The 25,431-nt window shown below is 45.3% G+C and overlaps 1 protein-coding gene across 3 annotated transcripts in view; it reads right to left on the bottom strand.

The window, feature by feature from the left end:
• The window catches only part of GTF2A1L (general transcription factor IIA subunit 1 like), a 94,580-nt gene that overhangs the window by 5,036 nt on the left and 64,113 nt on the right, over positions 1–25,431 (bottom strand). For all 3 annotated transcript variants that reach the window (XM_068233065.1, XM_068233066.1, XM_068233067.1), the window contains one exon: positions 24,554–24,781. In XM_068233065.1, the coding sequence (XP_068089166.1) occupies positions 24,554–24,781 (228 nt within the window). The remainder of the gene's footprint in view (positions 1–24,553; positions 24,782–25,431) is intronic.

Genomic DNA, 25,431 nt, shown 5'->3' with positions numbered 1-25,431 from the left:
CTTCTGGTGCAGGTACTAGTCGGTCACTCGCCTTGGATTATCAAAACATGAGGTTTGTAATACTATACTCCGAAGGGTTCGGGACAATGCTGAACAAAAGCTCTAACAGAAGAGACGCGCCCACACTGGTGACTGCTGAAACCTAGGCACTTTATATTGCCCTGAGGAAGCGGTGCAGTACCTGTGAAACGCGTTGTCTTATGTGCATCAATAAATATATCTACCTGATGTGGTTTGTTCCTTGAAGGAGGCAAGATTGAACTACTCCTATATTTATTTTTTTGAATCGTATTTTAGACTACAAGTATTTTAGGGCTTTTTCTCAGTATATTCCTAGAAACAGCAGTGGCTGGTGGTTGATAGAGAAGTACAGTAAATAAAAAAAATCCTAGAGATGGACAGAGGGAGGCAACCGCAGATCAGGGGCTTCCCTAGCAAAAAAATGATGCTCCACCCCCACATATACAAGCATAGCCATCCCCCCCCCCCCCCCAATCAGTGGCATCTCTCCCTCTCCTAGTAAACCAATGTTCTTTCAGCTGTGCCCTTGATCTTCTGCCCATAAAGCAAGAAAGCACCGTCTCCTCTTATTTTTACCACACAACTTCCCATCAGATTACCCGTTGATCGGACGGGAAACTAATTCATGTGTACTCAGCACAAAGCCAACACATACAGCAATTTTTGGATACTTTTCATTGACACCAACTGAAAATGAGCAAATCTCCATTCAAATAAAGCACACACAAGCAGTGTGACCAAATATTTCATTCCATTCTGATCATTTGTCTTGGTTTTTTTTCTAAATAATGGTTAGCAAAAAGATTGCCATGTTTTGGGGCACCATAAAAAAAGTGAGGTGATTTCTATACATTTTCATGTATGCACAGTACTGAGAAGGCCATGGCGTAGCAACAGGGGAAGAAGATGTGGCGACCACACCGGGGCCCTTGGGCCAGAGGGGCCCCCAGGAGCCCTCACTCAACCACAGTATTAGCTCTTAATTAGTCCTGTGCTGGTAATAATCACTTGTATAGATGCCTTGAATAGTAGTAATCAGTAACAAGCTGTTCCCCATACCCCTCTTGCACCTCTGACTCTGTGGATATCCTTGGCGGGTTTTGGTGCGCCGTACCAATTGTTATGTATGGCGTGCATAAGGTGGCCTATCTAAAACTTGCACCAGGGCCCATAGCTCCTTAGCTACGCCACTGGAGAAAGCAATCACCCCAGCCACAGGAGCCACTTTTTACTCTCCCCTCTGATACAGGACACCCCATTCCCGTTTTCCCTTGGTAACCACTGCTCCCAATGGTGTATTTAAAGAATGGGCTTCCTAGTAGCCATAATCTCCATTCCCCAGGCCCCTGCCCGGTCCCCGGAACGCTCCTGACCTCGCTAGCTTTACTATCAGGGTAGCAGTTTAAAAGGACGTTACTATTAAGCATCAAGAAGTGGTCTGTCAACTGAGGAAGGGGGTTAGGATTACAGGATGACAGGGAAATAAATCAACAAATCACATGGTTTAAAAAACCAACACTACATTATACTGTATCACATAAAAAAAATTTTTTTTAAAAATGCACCGATGCCTGAACCACTTCAACTGAAACCAAACCCACCTCTCATCCCCAGTTTCCCTAGACCAGCGACCCTCAAACTACAGCCCAACCCCCCCCCCCCAGGCTTTTCCACTGGCCCCCAAACACAAAATGGACAACTTATAGATGTAGCCCACTGCCCCTTTAAATATCAGCATAGACAAGCGGTGGGGAGAATGGGAGGAGAGAGAGGAGAGCGCACTCAGAAGGGTAGCAGTTGTCCCTGGCAAGCCTGCCGGGGAATGATCTCACCTTTCTTTAGGACTGACTGACTAGCCCATATGGGTCTGTCAGCAGTCTAGCGTTGTCCCTCTCTATGCCGGGGACGTAGGCAGCAGTGGTGCTTTCAAACAGGATTGGTCACATCAGCTGATCTCCATAGATGGCCGCTCGCTGGGTCTTGCTGAATGTAGTGCCTGGAGGTTGTGTGTGCAAGTTTGTTAGCTGCACTCTGAACTCCCACTATGTGTGGGGATAGAGTGTGCTGCTGAAGGTTCCTGGAAGGTGCAGTGCGTGCAGAAAGAATACACAGCAAAGTCCGTGTTTGGTTGAAAAAATAAGAAAATGTTTATTACGCAACGAGTTTCTGGAGAGACGCTTTCTCCTTTCTTCAGGCGAAAAGAAAGGGGGGACACTACCTACTGCAAACTTTAAATATCAGCGGCCGCATATAGCATAGCAGTGCTGGCCCCACCCATCCACATACTGTAGAAGCCAGCAAGCAGTCATTCCCTGGCTTCCAAGCCAATTCTGCATCAGGTGACACTGCTATTTAACTGGATGGCAGGCAGTCACCTCGGTATGCTTCACTGTCTGCTGCACAAAGACGTTCTTCGGGCGTCACATGACTGGATGGCTGCTGCTGGGAGGTCGTCTCCGGGCATGATTGGGGAAATCAATACCTAGATTCAATGTAACGTTTTTCTACATCATTTTATGTATACTCCGGCCCTCCAGCAGTCTGCAGTATGATTGATGACCCAGCCCTCAACCAAATAAGTTTGGGGACCCCTGCCCTAGACTATTGGCTACTTTTACCTGGGTCTTCACCTTCGCTTGTTTCATATTCTGTATGACTCCTTTCTTAATTATTATTATTATTATTTTTTATTTATATAGCGCCAACATCTTCCGTAGCGCTGTACATAGTACAAAACAAATAATGGGGAACAAATATACATAAGAAATACAAGACACTGTACAGTCATTACATTAAATAGAATAAATACAGATACATACATAGTTGATATGTAGTTGGTACATATGCATATGTTAAAATTACAGCAGTATGAGAAACACTAGGAGGAGGTCCCTGCCCTTGCGAGCTTACAATCTAGAGGGTAGTGGGGAGGAAACAAAAGGGAAGGAAACACCAGGATTAGTGGGTGAGCCAGTGTGCCTTCAGTGCTGCCTATAGCAAATTATAGGCTTTTCTGAACAGGTGTGTTTTCAGAGTACGTTTGAAGGTTTCCAGACTCGTGGCATGACGAACCGGCTCAGGGAGAGAGTTCCAAAGGAGAGGGACCGCCCGTGAGAAGTCTTGGATGCGAGAGTGAGAGGAGGTGACTAGGCTGGAGGACAAAAGGGTCTCCTGTGAGGAACGGAGGGTCCGAGCGGGGAGGTATCTGGAGATTAAAGAGGAAATGTATGGAGGCGACAGCTTGTGTAGAGCTTTGTATGCAAGTGTGAGAAGTTTAAACTGGATCCTTTGGGCAACTGGTAGCCAATGGAGGGATTGGCAGAGAGGGGCTGCCTCAGAGGATCTAGAAGAGAGGTGGATGAGACGGGCCGCAGAGTTTAGTAGGGATTGGAGAGGTGCCAGTCTGCTTTTTGGTAGACCACAGAGTAGGGTGTTGCAGTAGACAAGACGGGAGATGATTAGGGCATGCACAAGCATTTTAGTTGCTTCTTGTGAAAGGAAGGGATGGATTCTGGAAATGTTTTTGAGATGGAAGTAGCAGGAGGTAGTTAAAGTGTTAATATGTGGTTTAAAGGAGAGCTCAGAGTCCAGAGTTACCCCTAGGCAACGAGCTTTGGGGGTTGATGCTATTGGGGTGTTCTCTACATTGATTGTGACAATGGGAGGTGGAACAGAGAGTGAAGGTGGAAATATCACAATTTCCGTTTTGCTCATATTGAGTTTAAGGAAGCGGGATGACATAAATGTAGATACAGCGGATAGACATTTGGGGACTTTTGATAGTAGCGTGGAGAGGTCTGGGGCAGAACAATAAATTTGGGTGTCATCAGCATAGAGGTGGTATTGAAACCCAAAAGAGCTTATTATCTGTCCCAGGCCATGGGTGTAAATGGAAAAGAGGGGTCCAAGGACGGACCCTTGTGGTACTCCCACAGACAGTGGGCGTGGAGAGGAGTTGGTATTGGCATAGGAGACCATGAAAGAACGTCCAGACAGGTAAGAGTTGAGCCAGGAGTGGGCTAGGCCCTTGATTCCCAGTGTTGAGAGGGTCTGGAGAAGCAGGGTATGATCAACAGTGTCGAAGGCAGAGGACAGATCTAGGAGTATTAGTACCGAAAATCTGCCTTTGGCTTTAGCAACTAGGAGGTCATTGGCAACCTTAGTGAGAACGGTTTCCGTAGAGTGTTGAGGGCGGAAGCCAGACTGGAAGGGGTCCAACAGGGAATTAGAAGAGAGAAAGTTAGACAACTCTGAGTAAATGTGGCGTTCCAGCAGTTTGGAGGCAAAGGGAAGGAGAGAGACTGGGCGGTAATTAGAAAGGGCAGTAGAGTCTAAAGAGGGTTTTTTGATTAGTGGTGTTATGATAGCTTGTTTAAATGAAGAAGGGAAAATGCCAGTTGAGATGGAAAGGTTAAACAGTGTTGTTAAAGCAGGAATGAGGGGGAGGAGAGCTGGGGGATAAGATGAGAGGGAATAGGGTCTGAGGCGCATGTAGTAAGATGAGCTTTAGAGATTAGTGAAGAAAGACGCTGTTCAGTTAAGGCAGAGAAGATTGTTAGCAGGGAGGGGGTTTGAGTGGGTGAGTGGTTATGTGGAGAGGGATAGTTAATAGTAGGGGAGCTGCCAGGAGGAGAGGAAAAAGGAAGAGGTGATTGGACCGGTGAAGAGGGTTGCTTTTGAAAGCTGTTCTGTAGCGTTTCAATTTTGCTCACAAAATATGCTGCAAAGTCTTCTGCAGATAAGCTTGTGGTTGTAGGGGGAGGCGGGGGGTGGAGAAGAGAGTTGAAGGTGTTAAAAAGTTGTTTAGGGTTATGGGATTGTGAAGAAATAAGTGTAGAGAAGTATGACTGCTTTGCAAGTGAGAGAGTGTCCCTGAGCTGGAGCAGCGTGTTTTTATAGTGGGCGAAGTCATCTGCATTGGAGCTTTTCCTCCACTGCCGTTCTGCTGCCCTGGACTGTCTTTTCAGTTGTTTGATGGGTTCAGTCAGCCAGGGCTGTCTGTTGATGCGGCGGGGGCTGAAGTTGGTGAGAGGGGCGGCTGTGTTCATGGCAGCAGAGACTGTGGTGGAGTAGTAGATGGATGCTGACTCGGGGTCAGTGTAGGATGACAGGGAGACCAGGGGTTTTAGAGAATCAGCTAGGGAGCAGAGGTCGAGGTTGCGATAATTCCTGCATAAGCGTGATGGCTGCACTACAGTAGCTGGAGGAGGCAGGGAGGGGCTGATTGTAAACGTTATGAGATTGTGATCTGAAAGGGGGAATAAAGAGTTATTAAATGTGGAAACGGGACAGAGCCGGGTAAAAACTAGGTCCAAAGTGTGGCCATCTTTGTGGGTGGAGGTTGAGGACCATTGGGAGAGGTCATAGGATGAGGTGAGTGAGAGGAATTTTGTGGTAGTGGAACAGTTAGTGTCTATGGGGATGTTAAAGTCCCCAATGATGATGGAAGGAATGTCAGTGGATAGAAAGTGGAGAAGCCATGTTGAAAAGTGGTCAATGAAGGTGGAGGCTGGTCCAGGAGGACGGTAGATGACAGCAACCTGGAAATGGTGAGGGGAGTAGATGCGGACAGCATGAGCCTCAAAGGAAGAGAAAGCATGATAAGGTGCAGGTGCAAGCGGTGTTAATGTACAGTGTTGTGTAATTTGTTTGCTATACATAAAGTTTCTTCAAAACTATTTGCTCATTCCATTCAACTCCTTGCCCTTGAGGAGTTTTATATATAAAACAAAAAAAACTAACAAAAAAAAAGGTTAAAAAAAATTGTATGTTCTTCATGGACAAGAACTGACACGAATGAACAATCCATGAACACCAATCACTAAAATGTTCATATTTTCATGCGGGGAGATTTTCTGATGTATACATGGAAAGGAATTTTGTGCACTTGAACTTCACATTTGAAACATTCTTGGAAAACAACAGCAACAAACAACGACGCCACATTTCGTGTGTGGTAACCGGCGAAAGGTCAAGCGCTTGAGCAATAAATTTACTGCGGTTTTCTGGAGACCAAGGCCGTGCCTGCCGAGCGAATTCATTACATTTTGCTAAAAGGAAAAGCGTAATTTAAGTTATGTGACAGCGTAAAGCTGCAATGTAGATTCAGATGCCTCCAAGAGCCTCGCTAAACTCATTCCCAACCGCTGGAAACAATCCTGGCCTTTATTACATTGATTTATCTAGCACAATTAAATCGATAACATTAATTGATTCCTGAAGACGTGTCAGTGTGATGGAGGGAGAGGATGAATGGGAGGAAGAGGCGTCAGGGATTGCTTCTTAATAGAAATATATCAAACGCCTCATTCACCGCCTGCAGGTACAGACAATGAAGTGAAAATAAGATACCATCTGACGGAATTACAAAGTCTTCATCCACAACGGCGAGGAGGTTTAGCTGCGTCAGCCGGACTCGCTCCGCCATGACTTCCGAGACAATCATTGAACATAAACCAGGCATTATAGCGTCATAATAATGTACAGCTGCCTATAGACAAGTTGATGACTGGAGCTGGCCTAATTTACCGGGCTGGAGATCATTGGGAAACAGAAACAAGGCAGCAAACTTGGCAGACTGGATTCATAGTCTCAAAAGAGGTCTTATTGTACAGATATGTGTGTAGAAAGATATTCAAGAACAGTGCAAAGATAGTTTCCCATACAGGGGTTCACAAGTAGATTGCTATGAATTACAGTAACAGAGAAAACTCCTATTGTACAACATTTTATGTTGGTGGTGGGGGTGTAGGACAGTAGAAGACATACAAAGTTTTTGTTTTGTTTTTTAGGGGGAGGGGTAGGACAGTAGGGGAGATGTACACTATTTTCTGTTGGTTTGGGGGAAGGGGGTTAGGACAGTAGGGGAGACCACCTTATTAAAAAATTGACTTTACTAGGTGGATGGAGATTGCAACTGTAACCTGGATGACACTGGGGGTTACGTTTATATTCGGCACATGGCTGATTCTGTCACCAGTGTGGGATTTCGGCAATGCTATTGTTTAGCGGCAACCTAATTTTTTCTATACAGTTTTAAACAATCCCTATAATAATAATCATGCTTCCCATTATCTACCCCCAACCTTCCCCCTTAACAGTAACTCCCGGCCCCCACTAACATTAGCCTTGGTGACCACTTCCATGTACCAGCATTCCATCAGGACTTTCTGATTCGCAAACACTAATAGCCAGCTGACTTCAGGTTAGAGGTCACGTTGGGTACTATGGTATATATACACGTTAACCACAGCAAACCACCATATGTAGTGCTGAACTATCTGCATAACCTCCTAAGCCTGACTGATAAAACTAGTCTCCAACTTCCCAGTCTTCTAACACCGACCTTACTAAACAATACCTAACCTTAAAGGGTCATCCTAACTCATACTTGCCTTTTCTCATCTCTCCCCGATGCAAAATCCAGGAAACAGAGGCCAATATCTTGCAAACCAGCACTCCGACTATATCAAAGCACAGTGCGGTCACCCAAATTATCCCCTTGTGGCCACTTAACCCCGAGTGTCAGCATCAGTTATAACTGGTGCTCAAATCATTAGTGCAAAACTGAACTGATCTATATAGTGAACCTCCTAACCCAGGAAACTCTGGATTTATTAAAAGAGAGTTCGCCATGGAGAAGTGTTTATAGGATTGCAGTAACATGAATACCGGCTGGGTTTATAGGAACACTTGTGTTGTTTATTGATCTTCAGCCCTGGAGAACCACAGAAGAATCAAGACCAATCTTTCCATCTAACATCAAATCAGCCTCCATCAACATCCAATCATATTCCAAGACTGAGCGGCTCTTTCCCTAGGTATTTTCAAACCAATCATCACGTATTAATATGGGCCAGCAAAACCAAAACGTGATTGGTCAATCAAACCGCCCAGTTTTCAACCAGTTGCATTGTTGGCCCAAAGGGGGCAATAGATTATCACCAACACTACACAGCTACATATGCACTAGAATTTCATTGACCAAAGCAATCATTTGAAATATAGTCTCTCTCTTGCACAAGTACAGGTGTACCCAGACTGAATCGGATGAGCTGCACACATTCTGCAGCCCATGCGCAAATAGACCTCGATGTTAAATAAAAACCTGGTAGGCTTTCCCGTCCTATCCACCACACCATTCCAGGGCCATGACCCCCCGAAGCTCTTGGCAGTGCTCCCGTGCGAAAGCCCAGTAAGGCTTCTGTCTGCCCAGTAGCACAGAGCCATGTTCAAGTCTGTGCTAGTGTGCAGAGGCCCTTGTCAATGCCTTGCCTTCATAGTAAGCGGAACCCAACACGGCAAACTAACCATATGCAAGACCCACACAGGGAACACACAAACAGGTAACCCGGCATAAAATCAGGATCACAAACAGGTCTAGAACAAAACAAGACTCAGAATCTAGGAGGGGGGGGGGGGCAAATAAAAACCCAATAGTAAACTGAACTCCTGGCAAAATCTCAGGGGGTGTATAGTCCAGAAGTGGGAAGTTCATGAGTATTCTGAATGATTGAACTGCTGCAGAGCAACACCTGTTGGTGGAAGGTATGGATCGAAGCCCAAGGCCGAGGACACTAACCTTAGGTGGTACAGGGAAATGCAGATGAGTCCAAGGCAGTGAAAAAGAGCCATCTGCTGGTGAACAGTGGAAATCAACAATAGCTGAGCACACAATGCCACCAGCATTTCTGATACTTCAGCAATTCACCAAGTTGGGTATTTGGATGACTTTTATTGTCGTTCCTGCTGCAGCTCACCTCGGAATGCTTCCCGCTCCTCTAACCACATTTCAGAAGATGCAGCTCAAGTCACCACTGAGCAGTGCGTTTGTACAACAATTCATTAGAAAAACTTAACCTGTAACCGGCCCAAATTATCATTTCGTGCAACAAAATTCCCCCACACAAGGCTTAATACGCGTGGCTTTCAGACTGAACAATTATCCGTGGTTATTAAAAGTGAGACTGCAATTTAAAGGGGAACTTCAGCCTAAACAAACATACTGTCATTAAGTTACATTAGTTATGTTAATTAGAATAGATAGGTAATATAATCTCTTACCCACCCTGTTTTAAAAGAACAGGCAAATGTTTGTGGTTCGTGGGGGCTGCCATCTTTGTCATGGGGGCAGCCATCTTTTTGGTTGAAAGGAGGTGACAAGGAGCAGGAGACACAGTTCCAACTGTCCTGTGTCCTGATCACCCCTCCCAACTGCACATGCTAGGCTTCAAATGTCAAATTCAAAATGTAAAAAAAAAAAAAAAAAATTGCACCAAAACAGCAGAACGAGAACAACAACATCAGAAATCCCATCATGCTTTGCACAGCATCAGGGGAAAAATGCCCGGGCAGTTTTTTTCTGTGCAGCTAAAAATGAGGCTTGTATAAGAGAAAAAAAGTTCTGATGCTGTGAAACAGTTAAAGAAACACCAAGCCTTTCCAGTACTGCTGAGTCAATTTTTAGTCTGGAGGTTCACTTTAAGAGCTATGGCCATAATTGTATTTTCACATAGTTTTATTCAACAGCTTAAATTCTTAAACATTCTTATTCTCCTTTTTGGTTTTTACAGTGCAGGTGAAAAAAAAGGTTTGTCACCTTCAACTGGAACCCTGCAGAGCAGACGTCCTGAAATGCTCTGCCTACTGGCCGGCCCCACACCAATATCACTGAAAAATTAAACACCAATATTTTACTATCGGCATTACTGGGCGCCCAAATTTCCAGGCCCCTTTCAGTTCTCTAAGGAAAAAAAAAACAAAAAAAAAAAAAACTATGGACAGTTTACATCGAATATGATTTGCCACATCTTGTGTAAACTTCCTGGTAAAGTATCCTGTGCCTGAAAAAAAAAGTTGTGTATAAACTAATGGTGGAAACAGGGCCTTAAAGGGAACCAGAGAGGAAGGACACTTAAAAAAAGAAAAAGATTTCATACATACCTGGGGCTTCCTCCAGCCCCAGAAGCCTGGATCGCTCCCACGCTGCAATCCTCCGCTTCCGCTTTCGCCGGTACCGGGACCCGTCACTTCCGGCGGAAGCGACCAATTGTCCACATGCAAAGGGGCTCCCTCCATATCCTTACGCAGGCGCCTGCGAAGTAAGGCGTCACACGCGCAAGGATAAGGAGAGAGCACCTGTGATGCGGACAATTGGCCGCGTGCTTCTGCCAACTGGCTCAAAGTACAGGACCCGGTACCGGCGAATACAGGCAGTGGAGGACGGTGGCGTGGGAGCGATCCAGGCTTATGGGGTTGGAGGACGCCCCAGGTATGTATAAAATCTTTTAGCTTCTTCAGCTCTGGTTCTCTTTAAGAGGAGAATGAAGTTGCTCACAAACCTTTACTGCAAGGATAAGAAAAACAAAAGTTGGCTTTTTATGAAGTTTGCAAACAGTGAATAACAGCAAAGGAATGGTTGGTCATGATGAAGGGAGACCTCAATTCGCACATTGAAAACAAGGCAGAAGTGTGCAAAGGTATAACTGGAAAATATCTCCGTACCAGAGAAAAGTCATTACAATTTTGAATGGAAAAAAGTTTGTTGACTACAAACAAGAAACTTCTACACAAAGACACACATGGTACCACAACAGAACCATCAAGATGACAAGAGTCAGTAAAGGACTACACAATTATAAGAGTGAATGATTTTAAGTCTATGCAAGTGTAAGGAGGAGGCCAGATCTAGAAAGATCACTACCTTCTGACAGTTGGACAAACGAGTAGAGGAACAGACGAGGAGAGGCAGGAGTAATGGTGCCAAGAGATTAGGACAGAAAAAAAAATGAAGAAATAAAAGTTTGACAACATATGAACATTTTAAATCACAACTTCAAAGGATGGGTAATAAAGAAACAAGTCGATTCCAAGAAGATCTGATGGGGCTGGAGGAGACATAGGAAACATTCAAACAAATGATACAGAGATGGGCAGCAAGACCTCGTGGTGTGTCAGCTTCAAGGAGAAAAATGAAGATCACATGATGGTGGAGTGACTAGATAAGGATGCAGTAATGGAGAAAACAAGGTTTGGAAGAAGTCCCTGAAAAAGATGGAATGAGAAATCTCAACTCCATGAAATTCACAATGTAGAAAGCGTAAAGGAGAAGATAGAGGAGGAGGAGAAGAATTTTTGGGAAGAGTTTGGGCAGTTTATGGAAAAAAGTAATTAGGTTTGGTCCTCAAGAATATGAAGTATGAGCTGTTTTGCTGTTTGAAATTAATAAAAAGGAAGAAGAATGGTAAACGACCAACATCTGGAAAGGAAATAATGGAGAGGTGGAGGACGTATTTCATGGAACTAGCTGGAGAAGGTACAAAAGAAAAGCAGCTTGAAGATTCAGAGTGAAAGTTCAGAGTGGTAAATACTTCTATCTAAGATACCGATTGCCCAGAAAGCTCATGGTGAACCAGATGGCCTAGGAGTGTGTAAGGCGGTTTTAAGAAGGCAAACTTCCGTATAAGATACCACCATCACAGTGACGGAACCAAAAACAACTAGAGCTAGGAAAATCAGCAGGTTATGATGACACAGAAAATAAACCAAAAAGCACAAACCAGTATATGCTGCTCAAAAAATACTACACTTTATTGAAAATATGAATATGTAATAAATAATTCAATTATGCATATACACGCACACTATATTTAAATAATGTCAGGGAATACTGACACAGAAATGTATGATAATACAATACAAAGTGCTGCTGCTGACACCGATCACCCAGGGGGAACCTCCATAGTAGATAGATCTTTTCCAGCAATACTCATATCCTGGCCCTTAGAGGAACCTGTGACTAGGCAGGACAAATTGATCAGATAGGAATAGGTATATCTATATGTATAGAGACTATCACCTCTAAGCCTATTGAAAGAGGAGGGAGGGGCCTAAAGGATATTCATACAGCCTTCAAATAGCAAATGGACCTTGGCGATATCCTTATCTACCTCCGCGAGGAGACCACAATAGAAATAACGCAAAATGAAGGGTCATAACCACTCACGGAGGGCATAGATATACATGACCAATATGATCCAATGGTGTCAAGCAATATACAACCTAAGTCAAGAATAAAGTGCCAGGGGTCCACTATACTAGGACAGGGATAAGCCCCATAAACCTATCCAATCGGGTCCAAACTGGGGATACCCATCTCCGCCTCATGAGGTGACCTAAACATTGAATAAAGTGTATCATAGAAAAAGGTCATAACCACTCTCAGAGGTAGGAAATAGGCACAACCAGCTTGATCATACCAAGTAACAAACCTAAGACCAAGGGCCAGCGTGAGGATACAGCTGCAAAGAAGACATAGTATGCACCATATCCTAGATACTGTGAGGGACCTAATAGGTAGCCATTGTATATAATTTTAAAGGGCACCCCTCACAGAGGATAATCGGTGCAATCAATGTGATCTAATATAACATCTATTCATAGAATACACATATGCCAGCAAGCAATACATTTGATGTTGCTGGGAGCCGCTGTAGAAAGATTGAATTAAATCATTGAGTCCTATGCCATAAGAGACATATGGGGCTGACAAAAATATACAATATTACGTCAGACTATTTTCCACATATTTAGTCATTGGCCAAAAGATCTATAATGTTCACAGCCTGATCACAGCTGCACGCTGATAATGAAAAATACGCAGTATTGCCACCTAGTCGCTGTAAAGATGAGACATAAATAACTCCAATTCATAGGATCGGTCCAGAGGTTGAAGTGCCAATCTTAAATGCATATAAAGCAAAGTTCATCTGAGTAGATATGCTTTTGTTGCAGCCTCACTTGATGACACAGAAAGTCAAAGTGGCAAACTGGCACTCTTAGTGTGGTAAATGTCCATCAGACGTACATAGATCTGCATAGATGGAGACTTCCTAGCCTGCAGATAGTGCCATAGAGCTACCACAAGTGTACAGTGTCCACAAAGCGTATCAAATGCTGTTATAAAAGCGCACGTCCATCTGGCCTGCGTAGCTCGCAAATCCCATTTAGGACTAGCAGACAGTCAATACATGTTAGATTGCGCTCAATTAGGCTTTAGGACTGAAAAAAAGCAAAAACAGCACTCGTCTTATCTGTCATCCGGACTGTGTAATAAGTTCGCAGACAGTCCCAAGTGGCGGATGCATGCCGTCTATTGCGGCCAGCAGGCAGTCTATGCAAATTGCCTTGTGCTTGGTTTTAGCTTTTAGGCTCAGAGAAAGGCATAGGCAGCACTTATCTTATCTGATGTCCGGACTTTGTAGCAAGTTCACAGGCAGTCCCAAGTGGCAGATAGTGCAACTGTGGCGGCAGCTCAGCACGGACTCATATGTGTAGCAATGGCGGCGGCTCCTAAGGATCAAACAGCGACTCCCAGCATGAAGACAAGCGTAGCATGACGTCTACGCGTTTCGCCCCGCCCACCGGAGCTTCTTCAGGACGTGCTACGTCATCACCAATGATGACACAGCACCACCGGATTAATTTTTTTTTTTTTGCATTATATTTCTATAAAAGTACCATGGGGAACATGAATGAAATGAATGAAAAGTTTTTTTTTTATAGGGTTTTCTATGTCTTGACAAAATTACATTAGGACAGCCAATTTGGCATTGTCATCTTTTCACACCACAAAGGGAATATGCCACAAAGATGAGTTTTTACCATACTGGTTTGGTGGTGTTTATGATAGATGACGTGTAAAGATGTTAAGAGGTGCTCTAGAAAGATGGTTTACAGAGAACTGGCTATTAAAGAGACACTGAAGCGGAAAAAAAAAATATGATATAATGAATTGGTTGTATAGTACGGAAAATAACTAAAACATTAGTAGCAAAGAAGATATTCTCATATCTTTATTTTCAGTTATATAGTGTTTTTCATAAAATTGCATCATTCTCTAACATTTGCAGTTTACACACTACTCAGCATTCTAAATGATTTTAAAGAGCAGGCCAGTGGACTTTTGAACTGTTCTCTGCAGAGAAAAATAAAATACAGTGACTGACAGCTGAGATAATAAGCTTCAGAAGACAGAGCTCTCCAAGACTTTGAAAGTCGTGGAGCTCAATGGCTCTTTTGCATAGATAACAACTGGAGTTTCTTAACTCTTCCTGTACTGGAAACATTAGACTTGTGTCTCTGCTCCTAATGTTTTATTTCTTAACTGTACTACACATACAAATTATCATAATATTTTTTTAGCTTCAGTGTCTCGTTAAATATCTGAGAGAAATAAATTGACAACTTCAGTTTGTGCGTTTCATCATTAAAAATAGCACAGAACAGGTGCGATTATACCTTTCTTTCTGAAAAAATACAGCATTATGCCAAAGCTACAGGGAGTACAGAATTATTAGGCAAGTTGTATTTTTGAGGAATAATTTTATTATTGAACAACAACCATGTTCTCAATGACCCCAAAAAACTCTTTAATATCAAAGCTGAATATTTTTGAAAGTAGTTTTTTAGTTTGTTTTTAGTTTTAGCCATTTTAGGGGGATATCTGTGTGTGCAGGTGACTATTACTGTGCATAATTATTAGGCAACTTAACAAAAAACAAATATATACCCATTTCAATTATTGATTTTTACCAGTGAAACCAATATAACATCTCAACATTCACAAATATACATTTCTGACATTCAAAAACAAAACAAAAACAAATCAGTGACCAATATAGCCACCTTTCTTTGCAAGGACACTCAAAAGCCTGCCATCCATGGATTCTGTCAGTGTTTTGATCTGTTCACCATCAACATTGCGTGCAGCAGCAACCACAGCCTCCCAGACACTGTTCAGAGAGGTGTACTGTTTTCCCTCCTTGTATATCTCACATTTTATGATGGACCACAGGTTCTCAATGGGGTTCAGATCAGGTGAACAAGGCCATGTCATTAGTTTTTCTTCCTTTATACCCTTTCTTGCCAGCCACGCTGTGGAGTACTTGGACGCGTGTGATCTGGAGCATTGTCCTGCATGAAAATCATGTTTTTCTTGAAGGATGCAGACTTCTTCCTGTACCACTGCTTGAAGAAGGTGTCTTCCAGAAACTGGCAGTAGGACTGGGAGTTGAGCTTGACTCCATCCTCAACCCGGAAAGACCCCACAAGCTCATCTTTGATGATACCAGCCCAAACCAGTACTCCACCTCCACCTTGCTGGCGTCTGAGTCGGACTGGAGCTCTCTGCCCTTTACCAATCCAGCCACGGGCCCATCCATCTGGCCCATCAAGACTCACTCATTTCATCAGTCCATAAAACCTTAGAAAAATCAGTCTTGAGATATTTCTTAGCCCAGTCTTGACGTTTCAGCTTGTGTGTCTTGTTCAGTGGTGGTCGTCTTTCAGCCTTTCTTACCTTGGCCATGTCTCTGAGTATTGCACACCTTGTGCTTTTGGGCACTCCAATGATGTTGCAGCTCTGAAATATGGCCAAACTGGTGGCAAGTGGCATCTTGGCAGCTGCATGCTTGACTTTTCTCAGTTCATGGGCAGTTATTGTGCACCTTGGTTTTTCCACACGCTTCTTGTGACCTTGTTGACTAATTTGAATGAAACGCTTAATTATTCGATGATCACGCTTCAGAAGCTTTGCAATTTTAAGAGTGCTGCATCCCTCTGCAAGATATCTCACTATTTTTGACTTTTCTGAGCCTGTCAAGTCCTTTTGACCCATTTTGCCAAAGGAAAGGAAGTTGCCTAATAATTATGCACACCTGATATAGGGTGTTGATGTCATTAGACCACACCCCTTCTCATTACAGAGATGCACATCACCTAATATGCTTAATTGGTAGTAGTATTTCGTGCCTATACAGCTTGGAGTAAGACAACATGCATAAAGAGGATGATGTGGTCAACATACTCATTTGCCTAATAATTCTGCACTCCCTGTATTGTGCCACATTTCTGGCACAATATATGCCAAAATATATTTAAGAATTGTAGAACACAGCCTGAACGTTCATACAAATGGAGCTTCCACCCCAAGAGAAGCATGTAGGACCATGTATGACAGCGATCAGCAAAATGCCATTGAATATGGATGGGAAATTATATATAAAAGTATATATTTTACTTTATATTTCTATAAAAGTACCATGGGGAACACTGTGGGGTGTACTATGAAAGAGAAATGAATATAACATTTTTTTTTATAGGGGTTTCTATTTCTAGACAAGATTGCATTAGGACGGCCAATTTGGCATGGTCACCTTTTTACACCACAAAGGGAATGAGATGCGGTTTTACCATACTTGTTGTTTGTTGGTGCTTATGATAGATGACGTGTAAAGGTGGTAAAGAGACACTGAAGCGAAAAAAATAATGATATAAGGATTTGCATGGGTAGTACAGCTAAGAAATAAAACATTAGGAGCAGACACAAGTCTAATATGGTTTCCAGTACAGGAAGAGTTAAGAAACTCCAGTCGTTATCTATGCAAAAGAACAATTGTGCTCCAGTACTTTCAAAGTCGCAAAAAGCTCTGTCTTCTAAAGCTTATTATCTCAACTGTCAGTCACTGTATTTTCTTTTTCTCTCCACAGGACAGGTCAATAGTTCACTAGCCTGCTCTGTAAAATCATTTAGAATACTGAGTAGTGTGTAAACTGCAAATATTAGAGAATGATGCAACACTAGAAACACTAGATAACTGAAAAATTAAAATATGAGAATATTTTCTTTGCTACTAATGTTCTAGTAATTTTTCGTACTACACAACCAATTCATTATATCATTTGTTTTTTCGCTTCAGTGTCTCTTTAAGAGGTTTTCTAGAAAGATGGTTTACAGAGAACTGGCCAATAAATCCAGCCAGGACACCAGAATATCCAGCCTACCTGTACATTTAGCAAAGTATACAACATAGCAATAGAAGCTAATGTGCCAAAATACAAAACAATGTAAAAGTTGTGGCCATCAGCATAAGCATGGCTTCAAGTCTTGGGGTCTGACAGCACAGCACTGGAGCAGGATACAGGCTATGGAGATGTAATATCTTTAAAGTGCTGCTATCCAAAAATCAAGTGGAGAGTGAGATCAGACTGATCCATACAGCTGATACTAATGACAAGACACAGAACATTTATATTGTGCTTTTCTCCTGGCGGACTCAAAGTGCTAGTGGTGCTGCCACTAGGGCACGCTCATTAGGCAGTAGCAGTGTTAAGGAGTCTTGCCCAAGGTCTCTTTACTGAATAGGTGTTGGCTTACTGGACAGGAAAAGCCAAGATTCAAACCCTGTTAGTTTAGTAATATTAGCATATTAGTGTACAGTATAGTATAGCAGCAGTTACCTTGCCGAAGCTGCAGATATCTCTCCGGGCAAGCCACAGGATCCACAGCATTCCCGGCGAACTGTTGGGCACTCAGCACGCTCCACGTGGAGACCACGTGGAGTGAACGCGGAGACCAGTCCGGAGGCCCGAGCGCACTGCCCCTGCAATCGACTCTTCAGAGGAGCCGATTCGCAAACAGGAGCTAGGGAGCGACCGGCCGCCTGCTGCCAGCCCGCGGGGGGAGCTGACTCACCAGCCGGAGAGAGCCGGCCGCCCGCAGAAGAGCCGACTCATCAGCCAGAGAGCCGGCCGCCGGAGGACGCTGCACTCGGCCTCCCTGGAGGTCCCGCCGCCTGCTGCCAGCCCGGGGGGGGGGGTGGAGCCGACTCACCAGACGGAGAGAGCCGGCCGCCCGCAGAAAGAGCCGACTCAGCAGCCAGAGAGCCGGCCACCGGACGACTCCCCACTCGGCCTCCCTGGAGGACCCGCCGCTCGCGGTGGAGCCGACTCATCAGCTGCTGTGAGCCAGCCGCGGACCTCTGGCCACGAGAGAGAGCCGGTCTTGCCGCCCGCAAGAGTCTGGAGGAGCCGACTATTGGAGGAGCCGTCCCAGCACCTGCCATCCCAGCACCGGCAGAGAGACAGCCACTGACCCCCTGGCCTCCCGCCGATCACTAAGGAGACCACAACCAGAGACCCACCGCTGCAGAAAAGGGCCATCCCAGCCATCACCTGCTGCAGGCAGCCTGCTGCTGCACTCTTCAGCCAATCAGCAAGGGTAAGGCCCCATCGAACTGTCTGTCTGATGCCCCCACTGCTGGCAGATTCCCTTTCTGTCCTACCTGGCTGTGCATAATCTGTCTGTTTCTCACTACCTGCTGCCTGGCTGCGCACTTCGGACTGCTTGTTTTGGGCTGCTTGCCTGGGCTTTTGAGGCTGCTTGCCTGGTGCTTAGGGCTGCCTGCCTGGGACTGAACTGTGTACGCAACATGTGCTCCACTAATCTGCCTCTTGCCTCCTGTCTGACCGACCTGCATACACTCAGGGAAACAAGCCTGTAGCTCCAGTATGCCATGCTCCATCACTCCACGCTGGCATCCGTCCACTCCTCACGCCTGCGGTCGTGGCCCGCCCACGTCGCCCCCGCCACACGCACGACCTTCACCAGGGAGCAGCTCCTAGACTGGATGCCACGTGGCCCCTCGCCCCCTGAAGCCATGCTCCTATCCAACCAGGTCTGGGACCACATCCGGCAAGTCCTAGATCCCGCTCTGAGACCACAAGCAGGCCGGCGGCGGAGAGGATGCCGTGCAGGGGCCCGCGTGAGGCTGAGAAAGAAGGGAATTCGTTCGGCCATCCCCTCAGTCCTCCTAGGCAATGTCCAATCCCTCCCCAACAAACTGGATGAACTGCACCTACTCTGCGACAGGAAGGACCTCAGCAGAAACACTCCAGCCCTCTGCTTCACAGAAACATGGCTACATGAGGACATCCCCGAGAGCGCCCTCCTTCTCCCGGACTACAACCTCATCCGAGCAGACCGAGACCCTGTCCTTTCCGGGAAGAAAAGAGGGGGAGGCATCTGCTTCTACATCAGCTCCTCATGGTGCCCCCCCCCCGTCAGTTCTTGACAAGAAATGCTCCCCAGACCTGGAACTCCTAATAATTAACTGTAGGCCGCCATACTCGCCGCGCGAGTTCTCCTCGTATGTCCTTGCCGGAGTATACATCCCTCCGGATGCCGATGTCAAATCTGCTCTGCTAGCCCTTAATGAGACCATCTCGCAGTGGGAGACATCCCTCCCGGACTCTCTGTTCATCATCGCTGGGGACTTCAACAGGGCTAACCTCCGACAGGAGATGCCACGCTATAACCAACATGTAGCCTGCCCTACCAGAGGCCAGAACACTCTTGACCACTGTTACACAGCCCTGAAGGCTGCTTACAAGGCGGTCCCATGGGCGGCTCTCGGCTCCTCGGACCACTGCCTCGTCCACCTTATTCCCACCTACAAGAGGCGACTGGAATCAGCTAATCCGACAATCAAGTCCGTCAAAGTGTGGTCCGACGAGGCCAAGCTAAAACTGCAAGCCTGCTTTGATTGCACAGACTGGAAGTCCCTAGAAACGCCAGACCTGGATGAATGGGCAGATAACGTCGCTTCATACATCAGTTTCTGCGAGGACTCTTGCGTACCAACAAAATCGTTCAAGGTGTACCCGAACAACAAGCCATGGTTCACTAACAAGCTTCGCCGACTGCGGAAAAGCAAGGAAGCTGCACACAAGTCCGGCAACCAGGAGGACTACAGGAGAGGGAGAAATGACCTCAACCGGGAGCTGAGGGCAGCCAAAAAGGAGTACGCCGAAAAAGTGGAACAACACCTGCGATCTATGGACTCTAGGGCTGTTTGGAAGGGGCTGAAGGCTGTCACTAATTACAAGCCCCAACCTAAACATGCAGCACCCAGCCTAAAACTCGCAGAAGAACTTAGCAGTTTCTACTGCAGGTTTGAGAACCAGGCACGGGAAGGGCGTCTGGTACCGACCACCCCCGCTCTAGGCCCTGTGAGCAACATCCCGAACCAGTTGGCAGTGAGCGAGGCCGACGTCCTGCGACTCCTATCAACGCTAAACGCCAGGAAAGCCTCCGGCCCCGACGGCGTATCTCCAGCCTGCCTGAAAACCTGTGCCCAACAACTTGCTCCTACCCTCTGCGACATCTTCAACAAGTCACTGCAGGAAAGCAAGGTTCCCACCTGCTTCAAGTTGTCAACCATCGTACCTGTTCCAAAAAAGCAGGGGGTCGCGGACCTCAACAATTTCAGGCCTGTGGCCCTGACGTCTGTCATTATGAAAACCCTGGAGCGGGTGGTCCTAGCCTACCTCAAGCTCTCCACCTCGCCCCTACTCGACCCCTTCCAGTTCGCCTACAGAGCAAACAGGTCTACCGATGACGCAATCAATATCTGCATGGAGCTCATCAAGGACCACCTCGACAGGCCAAACACTTATGTCAGAATCCTTCTCCTAGACTTTAGCTCGGCTTTCAATACCATCTGCCCACGCATACTTCAAGAAGACCTAGCTGCACTTGGTGTTCACTCTAGTCTACGCCTGTGGATCACGGACTTTCTCACCAACAGGTCCCAAGTGGTCAGGCTGAGCAACATCCGCTCCCAAGTAGTGACAACGAACACAGGGGCTCCTCAAGGCTGCGTGCTGTCTCCGCTACTGTTCTCCCTCTACACAAACAATTGCAGATCGGAGGCAGACTCAGTCAAGGTCATCAAGTTTGCAGATGACACTACCATTGTCGGCCTTGTCACTAAGGATAACATCCAGGAGTACTGTCAGCAGGTGGAGAGAATTTGCAACTGGTGCAAGGACAACAGGCTGGTGCTGAACACAGCAAAGACCGTCGAGCTAATCATTGACTTCAGGAGGTCTGCTCCCTCCCCACCTCCAATCTATATTGACGGCACCGAGGTGGCCAGAGTGCCCTGCGCCCGCCTTCTGGGCACTACTATCTCCAACGACCTCAGTTGGAAGTCCAATATCACTGTCATCCAACGGAAAGCACAGCAGAGACTTTATTTCCTACGGCAGCTGAGGAAGGTTGGCATGACCCAAGAGATTCTGACCAGCTTCTACTCCGCCACCATCGAGTCAATCCTCTGCTCTTCCATCCTGGTCTGGTATGCTGGCGCCACCGCCAGTGACAAGCTCAAACTACAGAGGGTCATCAGGTCGGCGGAGAGGATCATCGGGTGCCCCCTCCACTCACTTGAACTACTGCACAACAAGAGACTGAAATCCAGGGCATTGAGGATTGCCAGTGATCCCTCGCACCCAGGCCACTGTTACTTCAGTGTGCTCCCCCTGGGCCGAAGACTTCGGGCCATCCCCACAAAGACTGCGAGACATAGGAACTCCTTCATCCCATCGGCTGTCAGCCACTTGAACTCACTCCACATACTCCCATCTGTGCAAGACCAACAAGCGGGGGGCGGGCTGCGACACTCCCGTTCGGTCAACTGAAGCAACAACCTCACAAGGCCAACAAGGCTAACCGCTGGTCAGCCCAAGGCCACAAATGAACTGTGATGTATGTAATTTTTCTGGTCAGCTCAAGGCCACAAATGATCTGTGATGTATGTAATTTTTCTGACGCAAATTGGATGCAAATGTAATGTAATCTATCCCTGCTGCTATGCACTCTTCTCTGTTTTCTTCCTGAGCTATATGTATGTGCCAAAAATAATTCCGGGCATGGTTGCTCATGCTTGGCGAAATAAATGATTCTGATTCTGATTCTGATTCTGTTCTCCTGTGTCAGAGGCAGAGCCCTTAACCAGTACACTATCATCCAGCCACTGCTACCTGTACAAAAAAATACAGCGGTAATACACGGCAATTTCAATCGCGAAAATAGCGAAAACTAAAAGGCGTAGGGTGGCGGTTTATATATCATTGGAAAGAGGAGAAAGAGCTTTAAAATGATATGCATCTTTCCATAGTTTCTACACTGCTCGGAGTCCCTTTAAGAATGGGCAGAGAGAATTGTCCCAAGAAAGTGACTGCAGCAGGTAGGGGGTGTAGTGGGACTTTTAGGAACATCTGTAGTGAAATGGCTGGAAAATTACAAGATTGGAAAACATTGCGGAGGTGACCGAGGCAGAGCCAGGACTTTGGCAGAAGACCAGAAGCATCGTGACCTCGCCCCACTTCTACAACTAGAAGTAAAAGCAGAACAAATACAAAACCTGGTAATGCAACATTATGTTCAAAAGAATTTATGTAACAAGACAGGAGATGAATTAAATACAGCGAGAGCCCCATTTGTTCTTATCCGCCGCTTTGTTTCTACCTTCTCGTCCCTCAACATCTCCTGACCTCCAATATGTCATCATCAGCAGGAGATGCTCTAAAGGTTACGAAACGCTCAGCCACTGATGAATGACTGAACTGGAGAATTCACAACAATCTGTCATAAGTTGTTGCAGCTGCATAGCTGAGCGCCGCTATAGGAAGGTGAGTGTATAAGGTGACATTTCCCAGCAGCCATAATCCAAAATTGGCGGAACTTATGAAATAATGAATTATATGAATTATATGTGTAGTTTGGATAATGAATAGAACATTAGTAGCAAAGAAAGGAGTCTCATTTTTATTTTCAGTTTTCTAGCTTTTTTTTTATAACATTGCATCATTCTGTCATATTCACGGTTTACATACCACACTGTATTTTAACCTCTTAACGACCGTGTCACGCCGATGGGTGTGAGCGTGGTGGCTTCCCCAGGATCGCCTAACGCCGATTGGAATCAAGTCCTGGGGGAGTATTTTGCTGGAGATTGCATCTCCGCTCCATCATCAGTCTGCCAGCGGCGATCGCTGCTAGGAGGCTGTTAGATGGGGAAACCGCCGTCTATTTACACTGTACAGTGCTGCGATCTACGGCAGGGCTGTACTGGGGATAGGCATGTGACACGGCTGTCCCCCTGGGTGGCAAGAGGACTATCGGCTGTAATAGGCTGATGGCTATGACAGGCGATCGCGCCAATTGGCTGGCGGAGGGAAGGAGGAAGGGATATGTAAATATAAAAAAAAAGGTAATATTACAAAAAAAATTAAAATAAATATAAAGCTATGCTGGTGGGCAGAAAAGGGGGGGGGATTACTTGTGTGCTGAGTTGTACGACCCTTCAGCGGGCCGTTAAAGCTGCAGTGGCCTAAAGTGTGAACAATAGCCTGGTCACTAGGGGGCTGTACACCTATGGTCCTCAAGTGGTTAAACTATAAAACAGAACAGAGCTCATGACCCTTTGAACATTCCTGCAGTAAAACCTTATTTCAAGCTGCCTCTCGCTGTTTCTTGGCGGTTTAAGTGCTTCAGAAAACAGGAGGGTCTTCGACTTCGACCCAAGTTGGGTCAAAGAGCTTAGATAAGCTCTTTTGCATAGATAACTGAGGTTTCTTAAAGTGAACCTCCAGACTAAAAATCGACTCAGCAGCACTGAAAAGGCTTGGTGTTTCTTTAACAGTTTCACAGCATCACAACTTTATTTCTCTTATACAAGCCTCATTTATAGCTGCACATAAGAAAACTGCCCGGGCAGTTTTCCCCTTATGCTGTGCAAAGCATGATGGGATTTCTGATGTTGTTCTCGTTCTGCTGTTTTGGTGCAATTTTTTTTTTTACATTTTGAATTTGACATTTGAAGCCTAGCGTGTGCAGCTGGGAGGGGTAATCAGGACACAGGACAGTTGGAACTGTGTCTCCTGCTCCTTGTCACCTCCTTTCAACCAAAAAGATGGCTGCCCCCATGACAAAGATGGCAGCCCCCATGACAAAGATGGCAGCCCCCATGAATCACAAACATTTGCCTGTTCTTTTAAAACTGAGTGGGTAAGAGATTATATTACCTATCTATTCTAATTAACATAACTAATGTAACTTGATGACAGTATGTTTGTTTAGGCTGAAGTTCCCCTTTAACTCTTCCTGTACTGGAAAACTATATGAGACTTTTCTTTGCTACTAATGTTGTATTTCTAGGCTGTACTACACATACAATTATCTCATAAGTTTATTTTCACTTCAGGTTTGCTTTAAGTAACCCACATCTGCCACTAAGACATATTGGCCCATAAGCAATTAACTTTTTCTCCAGAGTTTTCTCCTAGGGGATATGGTCACTCCTCATCAATAAAATGCCTTTGTACCACAATCAAGCAGGGAAATAAATACTCAAAATAATTTTGACAGTACCTTTTTGCCTACCATTTGGTACTTTTTCAATTACAAAGTGCTGAAAAATTATTTTGATGAGTAGATGAATTATAGCCTAGGAAAAAAACTCAGAAGAAAAAGTCAATTGAATAATGCCCATTGAGTTAAATATGAGGCTTGTTCAAGGCAAATGATCATAACAAGAAAACCTCAACACTGCAATTGGTACCCTCTTGTTAACTAAACAGAAATGGAAGAGGGTGGATAGTCTAAAACAGAAAACCCATTTAACTCACTGATGAAACAGAGATGTTCTGTATGAGCTCCTGAGGATGCTGGACTCTGTCCCAAAAAGGTTTACATTATGTGCTGAATTCACAAGAAGGTAAGGACTTGCCTTACCCAGGGTACCAGAGAGGGGAGAAAAGGCCAACCTTATCAAAAACCATAAAAATATTCATGTTTACCATAACAGGTGATGTACAGGGTCATATTACCAGAGAGAACCGTATCTACCTCTTCGATGATATCAATCTCCGTGTCCTCATCATCGCTGCTGTTGCTGGAGGACTCATTCGAGCCAGAATCATCTTCTTCCAGAGCTTTAAGATCTTCTGTATCAATAATGCCAAGGAACTCATTTTCCTCCACATCCCTGACCGCGGCAAGCTCTTCATCTGAGGAAGTGTCCCCCGTCCCATCAAGCTGAATGATATCAAGGTCTCCAGGAGCTATGGTGGCCACCTAGACAACACAAAGAACAACTCATGCGTTGGAATCTGGGCATGCTTTGATTGGATTTGTGGCGCAAGAAAGAAAATGGAAGACTCATGTTCAAAGGTTTTCAGTTCAGTGCAGATTGATTCATTGGTCCTTAAAGTGAAACGATGTCCAACTGTTTATGGAGCGAGACTCGGGCTTGAATCATAAATTGTGCTGGTGGTCTCTTCCTCCGTCATAAAGCAGTTCCCACTGACCAACTGCCACTAGATTGGTGTCAATTGAATCCTACACCAACACCACGTGGTTAGATTTGGACACACTTGGCCAGTGGAAGAAGCTTAGTGAGGAAGGGGAAGGTCTAATATTATCAGGCCTTAGTCTCAATTCATAAACTGTTGCACACGGGTTCACTTTAATCTTTAAGACCAGAAATCATTGTTGTGTAATAACACAAAGGTTGCATATTTCAGGATTATAGAGCAACTGCACTCTCAGATCAGTGCTAAAAATTCAGGGACAAAGATTTGTATAATCTGGAGTGATGCATTGTGGGAAACCACACTTATTGAAGCTGAATTATTGCACATACTTAGCAGGCAAAATTATATTTAGCATAGTATTTTTAGCAGGAGGACTTTTCGGTCTCTTTTAGCCCCTTACACTCTCCTAGT

Source organism: Hyperolius riggenbachi, chromosome 4 (genome assembly GCF_040937935.1).
Source record: "Hyperolius riggenbachi isolate aHypRig1 chromosome 4, aHypRig1.pri, whole genome shotgun sequence".
Lineage (NCBI taxonomy): Eukaryota > Metazoa > Chordata > Amphibia > Anura > Hyperoliidae > Hyperolius > Hyperolius riggenbachi.
This window is presented reverse-complemented; position numbering and strand designations above follow the sequence as displayed.